Below are 10158 nucleotides of genomic sequence, written 5' to 3' on the forward strand. Positions count from 1 at the left end.
ATTTTAGTATGTTAAGCTAAATTTAAATTAAAAATGTTGCATTGTTAATATTTTGAATCAGTTTTTATCATTTTCATTTCAATTTTCAATTGTATGTTTTTGTGTTTTTAGTAGTTTTTTTATATATGTCTATAGTTTTTATTCATTTTTATTTAAGTTTAGACATTTTAGTATGTTAAACTAAAGTAAAAATGAGAAAAATTCCCTTGTTAACTATGTATGATAAAACATTTTATTTTATTTCAAGTAACAAAATGTATTTAACCCTCTACCGCATGGTGTGGCCATATGGCAACATGGTCTTTGTGTTCATTTCCTTGCCACTGTCTCTTTAAGAGAACATTCTCGTTTTTTTTGTTGGAAAGAGAAGACCTTAGTTTAGCCAATGATGTGCTTTGGGTAAGTCACATGACATGCAGTTTTTTTCTGTGGCGAGATTTCTGACAGACTGCCGTCTCTTGTCGGTAGTTGCTGAAAGCAAACTAAAACGTCAGTAACAAACAAGGACCAGTCCGTGTCACTTCCACAAAAAAATCGGAAACATCACTGTTATGATGTTATGATGACATATTCACCTCTCAAAAAAGTTTTTATGAAATTAGTTTTTGGTAAATCATTCAAATGTATGTGTTGCCAAGCGGCAACACTGTGCAATAGTGGAATGACATTATTACAATAGTTTAGCTAGCTAGCAAGGTCAGCTGCAATTTGTTAAGCTGTAACAATAACAACATTAATACTAGTGATATAATGTTGATTAGTCGTATGTTAATGGCATTTGTATTATGGATATAATCCAATTGAAATGGCAATTTTACTTTTGATTAAATATGAATACAGGTAACATTACATCAGTGAGCACGGCCATATTCTATGGCAAGGTAATTAAGAAAAGGGCAGAACTGGTTCTTCCTGCAGATGAAAAAAACAGCTTTTTAAAGTTTCATTCATAAAAAAGGTGATCTTTCAAGGATTAAGGGGGGGATGGAGGGATGGGGGCTCATGTTCATAGTCTTCCTCTCATAAGATTGTGTAATGCTGAATTTTCATGAACTGCAATGTTTTTGGTTTTATGTCAGTGTTTTATGATACATTATATACAGTATTATATTTGTTTTAACTGTATACATTTGCAGTTTAAATAATATTCTTGAAAAATGTAATGAAATTAAAACAAATATAAATCATTGTTCAGCAAAAAAATAATGGAATAAATAAAAGCACAAGTTGTTGGAAAGTATGTATAAGGTGTCAATTATAAGTAAGTATTGTGTTAAAGCTTATAATAGCACCAATTGAATCAACACAAACAACATTTCTGAGGGAAAATATTAATTATAAGTAAGCTTACACTTATTCTAAGTTAGATCCACTATTGTATGCTGTTGCCGTATGGCAACATATCATAAAGTACCTTAAAATAATATTTTTTTCAAAATTTTTTTTTACAGCACTTCAAGTTAAGCCATTCTTAGAAAAGAAAAAGAGTCAAATATTTTTTTCTATAGGTCTATCATAATGCGTGCGGTAGAGGGTTTAATGAGACAGACAGGTAGGCCTATTTAATTAGGCTGCTGTCCCTTTAAGACCGAATGAACGTAATATACTGACACATATTCGGTTTTCACCCACCTGTTTACGCTCACTTAAGGCATAACCGACTGTATTTACGTGCGATACTCCACACGATTGACATTTTGACAGCTGTGTGTGTATTTAACAATTAAGGCGCAGGCAGAACTGGGATTCCGCCTATCTATCCCACCTTCACTTACTGCAAGTTACTCGATAACGAATTGTGATTGGATGGTAATTTGGTTCTACGACAAGCTTAGTTACCTTTGATTAGGCTGTTCTCGCGTGACAGAACACTTGTAGGCTACTCGCTCTGATCATCCAGTAGTAAAGAAATTTTGAAATACGGGACAAAACATGATTTTTTCAAAATAAGTCTAAAAAAGAGCTAAAATACGGGACTGTCCCGGGAAAAACGGGACGTCTGGTCACCCTAGTTATTGTAGCATCATTGTTATACTGTTATAGTTTCATTAATATTGTAAATACGTTTTTTTGTTTGGATTTTAGTTAGTTTGAATAATTTTTTTTTTATTTTTTCATTAGTTTTAATAATTTTAAAAGTTTTAAATCTATCATCTTTATTATTATTTATTTCCCTTTTATTTTATTTTATTTCAGTTAACGTTTATTTCAAGTAACATATTTTCCCACCTTTTTTAAATTAGTTTTTTAGTTTGGATTTTATTTAGTTTTAATAATTAAAAAAAAAAAAATCCCATTAGTTTTAATCATTTTAAAGGTTTTCGTAATTTTTATAATTTTTTTTAATTGTCTCGTCTTTATTATTATTTATTTCCCTTTTTTATTTTATTTTATTTCAGTAAATTTATTTCAAGTAACACATTTTTCCAGGTTTTTTTTTTTGGTTTAGTTTTAGTTATCGATAACAATCTTGATTAATAATCTTTTTTTTTTTTTGGATATGTACCACGGTAAAGGTGTTTTATTCATTCACACATGGTCATGGTATTACTTCAGAGATCACAGTCCTCACACAACGTTTGTTAGTTAAATCACATCTCAGGAGTGTCCTATCCTGAGTGTCATGGTCACGCCCTTTGCCTCCGTTATTTTAATGTCATGCCGCTTTTCGGTCACTAGGGAGAAATATTAACTCTCTCTCCCGCACAAACACACACATGCACATGTGTTTAAAGAGCGGCAGCACGCACTCACTGCAGCACCGTCCCGCCGCGGGATGGATGAACCGGACGCGGCGCGTCAGCGGAACGGGCCCGCCGCGGGCGCACGAATGCACGGTTTGTTCACGGACGCGGACACCGGGCGGCTCACAGTCGCGCTGACTCTATCGGACAGCTGCCTGACGGTCCAGAGGATCAGCTGCGCTTCACCGCCGGAGCACCTGGACCTGCGCGACTGTCTGGGGAGCCGCGCGCACCGGGGCGAGCGCGAGGCGCAGGGCGCGCAGCTCTGCGTGTATTTCTACGCGTACCGGCGCCGCTGGATGGCCTCGGGTCCGGTGCGCCAGAGGGACGAGCGGCGCTTTCGGCTCGGTACGGAGGAAAGCGATGAGGACGCGAGCCTATGCGAGGCGGAACGGTGGGCGCGCGCCATCAACACCGCGCGGCGTCCGGAACACACGCACGGTGAGAAACCAACTTAATACGGAGTTCAAACTCTCGTTCACTCAATAGACAGGTGAAATTGTGTCTTTCATGAGCGTGTTCGATAAGACTTTGGAACAATAACATCAACAAACATTACACCCCTGCTAAAAAAGAAACCACAGAAATTCTATAATGGTTTCCACTACAAATACCATTAAAACCTTAAAAAATGGTTTCCTGTAGTGAGTTTTAGGACATATTCCATTAGGATTTAACAAGCCACTAATAGAAGGCGATCAATTACCAGTAGAGAACCACAGGGTCTATTACAATTTCCATTAAAACCAATACAATTCCCATTATATTACACATTCTGTGGTGGTTTCTATTGTTTTTTTCAGCAGGGACAACTCTTTAAAAAAGATTATCATGTTAATATACGATATTTTTTTGCAGATATATCTGTATAATATGTTGAGGTTCCTTGTCAATACCATGGTACATGAATATGTTAGTCATTCGGTAGCCTATTTGTATTTTGTATTGTCATCTCTGTACCAACTACCACAGTACTTTTTGTAAACAGGCTATATCCAGCTAACAAAATATGTTTTGTTAGCATTAAGATATACAATTTTTATTTCTGAACGTTCTCTGAACGTTTTTAAATGTTTTTCATCTTTATATGAATGTTAAGGGAACGTTCTATTTCATCATTTTTGCAAACATGTTCTCTGAACGTTCTGGCACAAGTAATAATTTTTTTTTTTTTTTAAACGTTAGACTAACGTTCTAATAAAACCTTTCAGGAAAAAAAACCCTTCCATTAACGATGTGTAAATAATGTTTTTAGATTTTTTTTTTTTACGTTTTAATGCTTTGAGAACATTATTAAAGACCAGATAACTTTGAACGAAAATTCTATTAACACTACTGGAAGAACGTTTGTTCATAACTTTGCTTGAACGTTCTGAGAACGTTCCCTGTTAGCTAGTTACTGTTAGAACTCGCTTTAACCAGTGACTAATAAAAAGTACAATGAAAATACAGTGATACCATGCAAACGGTATGTGAGCATGGTAATCATTCAGTAGTGAATATTTTCACTGTCAGCGTGACATGTCCTTATATTCACACGCGGTTTCGTCTGTTCAGTGTGTGACGATGAGGTGTGACGGTTTGCCAGGAGGAAAACATGACAGCTAGATGACATACTGAACTAGTCTGACCTGCTGGATGACAGTCGTTGCTGTAATTCATGTGGTAGATCACGACTGGTTTGCTATAAACCTGAAGAGTGTATGTTTTTAACATCTGATAGAAACAGATATGATCTTGTAAGATTGTGTAATTCCTGAATTACAGTGTGTGAGATGATGCTCAGATGTGAAGTGATGCTGAGAGGACACGAGGTGTCACCCGCAGACATATGGGACACGTCCATCTCCATCTGTCTGCCCTTGTGTCCAACACTGAGGGGTTAAACGTTAGACTAACGTTCTAATAAAACCTTCCAGGAAAAAAAACCCTTCCATTAACGATGTGTAAATAATGTTTTTAGATTTTTTTTTTTTAACGTTTTAATGCTTTGAGAACATTATTAAAGACCAGATAACTTTGAACGAAAATTCTATTAACACTACTGGAAGAACGTTTGTTCATAACTTTGCTTGAACGTTCTGAGAACGTTCCCTGTTAGCTAGTTACTGTTAGAACTCGCTTTAACCAGTGACTAATAAAAAGTACAATGAAAATACAGTGATACCATGCAAACGGTATGTGAGCATGGTAATCATTCAGTAGTGAATATTTTCACTGTCAGCGTGACATGTCCTTATATTCACACGCGGTTTCGTCTGTTCAGTGTGTGACGATGAGGTGTGACGGTTTGCCAGGAGGAAAATATGACAGCTAGATGACATACTGAACTAGTCTGACCTGCTGGATGACAGTCGTTGCTGTAATTCATGTGGTAGATCACGACTGGTTTGCTATAAACCTGAAGTGTGTATGTTTTTAACATCTGATAGAAACAGATATGATCTTGTAAGATTGTGTAATTCCTGAATTACAGTGTGTGAGATGATGCTCAGATGTGAAGAGATGCTGAGAGGACATGAGGTACGGTGGCCGTGAAGTGCAAAACAAATCACAATTCTGAAAACAAAATAACAAATTACAAACGCAAATGCAAGTCTAAAAAACAAAATAACAATTCAGAAAACACAACAACAATTCAGAAAACATTATAACAAGTCAGAAAACACAATGACAAATTCGAAAACAAAATAACAAGTCAGAAAACACAACGACAAACCTCATATTGCTAAAAATACTGCTATTTTCACTTAGTGTAAATAGAATCCATTGCTAATACGAGATTTGAAAAGGGAGGGAAAAAAAGTTCGGCAAAAGACGGGATCGAAGCCGGGTCGATCGCGTCAAAAAGCCAACTACACGCGCTTATCTATCTGCATCATTGGAGCTGATGTTTACAGGCACTTTTAACTAAATGTAAACATACACTCTGTATTTTTTAATCCATAGTAAGGGCAATTCATACAATACATTTAAACTGAGCTACTTTAATACCATCTCCGAACTTTCTACCACGACTCTGCTGTTCTTCGGCTGGTTCTTCCTGTATACGTTGATTGACAGATGTCTTGTCCAGTCAGCGGTGAGTAATCCCAAACCAATGGCACTGTCTCAAACTATACCTACCTTTTCCGGTTTGTCTGATTTGTCGTTGTGTTTTCTGACTTGTTAATTTGTTTTCGGATTTGTAGTTGTGTTTTCTGCTTTGCTTTCTGAATTGTTATTTAGTTTTTTAGACTTGCATTTGCGTTTGTAATTTGTTATTTTGTTTTCAAAATTGTGATTTGTTTTGCACTTCACGGCCACCGTAATGAGGTGTCACCCGCAGACATATGGGACACGTCCATCTTCATCTGTCCACCCTCATGTCCAACACTGAGGGGTTTAACCCTGTGAAGCCTGGCATGAAATAATAGTGGAAGAATTTATTGAACCTTTAGACCAGATAAATCTTTGCATGTGTGTCTTTTGTTGACTATCATATTTGATTCATCAGGCTTTTATGGTTCATATAGTATAGTGAGAATATGGAGGAAAAATACCTTATTTTATTCAGAGGCCCAAACTAAGTAACAATATGCATTTTGGTGCAGATGCTGATATTTTCAGTAGGCTATATGGCCAAAAAGTAAGATGAAATTCTGATTGTTAGTAAATCAATGAGATATTTATAACAGTATAGAAGATACTTACATAAAATGATTTAAATATCAGTCGTCACTCTTTATCTCCTTAATAAGATGATATTTAAATGCTTAGTTTTATAAACAAAGTTATGTAGTTTCAAAACATATAATGCTATACAATACAATGATACCTGGAGATAATAATCATTCCTCAAAAGATTTGAGATGTTTTCGAGGTTTGGGAAGATCATTCCTTCACTGAGGAACAGTGAAAGTAAAGCTTCTGGAAACAAATGCTCCTCAAAAGATTTCACAGCAAAAACACACGAAGCACGAGCTGAAGCTGGACGTTTGTACAATTACTTGCTAATAAAGTCTAAACTATCAATCAGACGACGGATGGAATGTAGATTGTGAACAACAGGTTTTTCAGAATTTTTTTGATGATGCTGATCATGTTTTAGAGGCCTAGTAATTTGAGTATCAAATATACAGTTGGCTTTATAGGGTTAAACTAATTTTGCTTTGTATTAATGGTGTTTTTAAAATCAAGCATGACTGTTATGTTTTCTTTAGACAGTATCTAGTTGTTTTATGCAACAAGACAAAACTGCATCATTTAGGCAATAGATACTGTAATTATGTCAAGCATAAACAATTCAGCTGTTTAAATCTTTGAACACATAAAAATAGGACAGACTCTTCCTGCAAGTTTTGTCAGATGCTGTTCATGACAGTTTCTCTGTTTCGGCTATAAAAAGCTGAAATACACACCGGAGACTCCGTCCGGCACAGACTGCTCGTTCCAGCAGATATTTGATCAGGACGAGACACATCTGGGCTTCTAGAACTGCAATGAGGAAGTTCTGAATGATGAGGTCGTTTTAAATGATTCTAGGTTACCATGGTAACTCGGAATTCTACACTGTAAAAAAAATTCTGTAAAATTTACGGTAAAAAAACGGAAAAAATACGGTAGCAACATTTTAGACTTAATACAGTTTTTCACCGTGTATACTAGGGGAATTTACCGTTAACTGTTTAACAGGATTTTACTGTAGCATTTTTACAGTCTTTTACCGTTAAATTCACGGTCATTTTTTACAGTGTAGTTAGAGGAATAGTGAAGTACCGTGAGGACAAACAAACCTCTCCCCAATGTATTTATGAAAAAAATGAAAATTTGCTAAAAAAAAAAATACTCATCCTCAGGCTGTCTAAGATGTAGATGAGTTTGTTTCTTCATCAGATTTGGAGAAATGTAGAATTACATCACTTGTTCAGCAATGGATCCTCTGCAGTGAATGGGTGCCGTCAGAATGAGAGTCCAAACAGCTGATAAAACAATAATCCACAAGTAATCCACACCACTCCAGTCCATCACTTAATGATTTGTGAAGAGAAAAAAGAGAAAAGCTGTGTGTGTGTTTGTAAGAAACAAATCCATGTTATAACACTTCCTGTAGTGAAAAAGTCCATCTGCTGTTGTCTCTCACATCACAATCCACCCACATATTTGACTGTTTTGGCTTGTAAATGGTGCTTAATCTGTGCAGATTTCTCTCCTGATTCAGATGAGACAAATTTTCCACTGAAGGAAGCAATATTATGGATTATGGACTCGTATTTTAGTCAGAATCAACGGTTTGAAGTTAAAAAACACCTTAGTTCTGGATTTGTTTCTTACATACACAGCTTTTCACTTCAAAAGATGTTAACTGATGGACTGGAGTGGTGGTTTTGTTTTTCTGTTTTTAATCAGCTGTTTGGAATCTCATTCTGACGGCACCCATTCACTGCAGAGCATCCATTGCGGAGTAATTTTCAGTTGTGGGGGAACTTTTTCCTTAACACATTGGTAAGAGGTTTGTTTGTCCTCACAGTGCACTTAGTAATGAAAAGAATGAGCCAAATCAAATAACTCCTTGCGGCAAAATATCTCTGCAAAGACATCAAAGAGTTCATAACAATGCATATTCATCTACGTATGTGCATATTTGTGATGGTTGTAATCTCTGTGTTTCTATATAGCTCTTTGATTATTTCTGCAGCCCAAGACAGTGGTATTTATACAAAATTAAAGACAATGATATCAGTGCCTGAGCTTTCTAGATATTGTAAATAGCTCTTGACTAAGTGTAAGTTACTGTAATATGTAAACAAGTTCAAGTAAATCTATGTCTTAATAGTCTTTAAAAATAAGTGTGTAATTTCTATACCACTAACAGCACCAAACTATGGACATATTTACATGCATTCATGCAAACTAAAGTTTAATTTAAGAAATTCAGCAAGGATGCATTAAATTGTTCAAAAGTGACAGTAGAAACATTTATAATTCTAAAAAAAGACTTCTATTTCAAATGAATGCTGCTAATTTGAACATTCATCAAAGAATCCTGAAAAATAAAATGTATCACAGTTTCCACAACAATATGAAGCAGCACAACAGTTTTCAACATTGATAATAATCAGATCAGTATATTAGAATGATTTCTGAAGGATCACGTGACACTGAAGACTGGAGTAATGATGCTGAAAATTCAGATTTGATCACAGAAATAAATTACATTTGACAATATATTCACATAGACAACAGCTATTTTAAAATCGTAAAAATATTTCACAATATTACTGATTTTACTGTATTTTTATCCAATAATTGCAGCCTTGTTGAGTGACCCCCAAGTATATATACATATAAACTGATGCACTAGCATCTATCTGAGCATCCAGTAAGGAACACTGGTGAGTTTTGTAGCAGTCACACAGTGTTAAGGTTCAGTGCTGGACTGCTGCGGGCACAGCATGGCATCTACTGCTCACAGGCTCAGTCATACTGCATTCATATGTTTAATTGATGAGCTTGTTCCAGCATGTGTGATCCGCAGCAGACGATAATACACTATTTAACAGAATACATGTATTTTAAATGAGCCTCTCCTGTATGGTGTGCGGCACAGAACTGTCACATGTGAAGATGCCCAGAAAATAAACGCAAAACGCGATTCGTTCTTCTCTCTTGAGAGCCGAGACGCTTCAGGACACTCTCGAAGCTCAAACCGATAGATGACAGCAGAGTAAACAGCATCTGGGGCTGTTTTTATAGAGGGAGGGTTTGTGTTGTGTTGTGTTATTGTCCTAGAAGTTTACAGTACTTCAGGGGAGATAATTAAAGAGGGCGTATTGTACATTATTTAATCATTTTAGGCCCACTTCTAATGTTTTTTTTTTGCACCTAAACAGTCCATATTTTGTTTTTTGTGATCCATTTTCCATCCTCCGCCCACGGTCTGTTAGTGAATCCATACTGCACACTGAACTGGAAATACGATCTGCAGATCTCTGATCCGAATGAATGATTTTATGTGACTTTCCAGGAGTAAGAGCGAGGAAATGATTTTTGTCAGTCTGTGTGGAAGCAAAGTCATGTTTGCGAGGAACCGGGTCGATACTGTGAACGCTTTCGAGGATAAAAACATTGGATTTGACAAAGTTTGCAAGGTTAGTGACATCAAATCGTTGGCAGATATATGTTTATTTGAGGGACCTAATTGCAAGAATACTGTATGTGTAGCCTACAGTTATGTGTATGAAAAATAATTACTACATACAACTTCTGGATGGACTGAAATTCACAAGTCTACAATCATTCACAAATATATAAAAATAAATATATACATAAAATTTTAAACTAAACAAATACAATTCAAAAATGTAAATAAAATCATTGATATTTTATATCATGTAAAATGAGATCGCATATTGTGATTGATAATAAAGCCATA

At 35.8% G+C, this 10158-nt stretch overlaps 1 protein-coding gene across 1 annotated transcript in view; it reads left to right on the forward strand.

Moving 5' to 3' along the window:
- Positions 1-2982: 2982 nt before the first annotated feature.
- LOC107741344 (sphingosine kinase 2-like) overlaps positions 2983-10158 on the forward strand; it is a 33875-nt gene continuing 26699 nt past the window's right edge. Inside the window, exon 1 of the mRNA XM_016554055.1 lies at positions 2983-3185. Within this exon, the coding sequence (XP_016409541.1) occupies positions 3044-3185 (142 nt within the window). The 5' untranslated portion in view covers positions 2983-3043. The remainder of the gene's footprint in view (positions 3186-10158) is intronic.

The sequence above is a fragment of the Sinocyclocheilus rhinocerous genome, unplaced genomic scaffold, assembly GCF_001515625.1.
Source record: "Sinocyclocheilus rhinocerous isolate Xijiao unplaced genomic scaffold, SAMN03320098_v1.1 scaffold1818, whole genome shotgun sequence".
NCBI lineage: Eukaryota > Metazoa > Chordata > Actinopteri > Cypriniformes > Cyprinidae > Sinocyclocheilus > Sinocyclocheilus rhinocerous.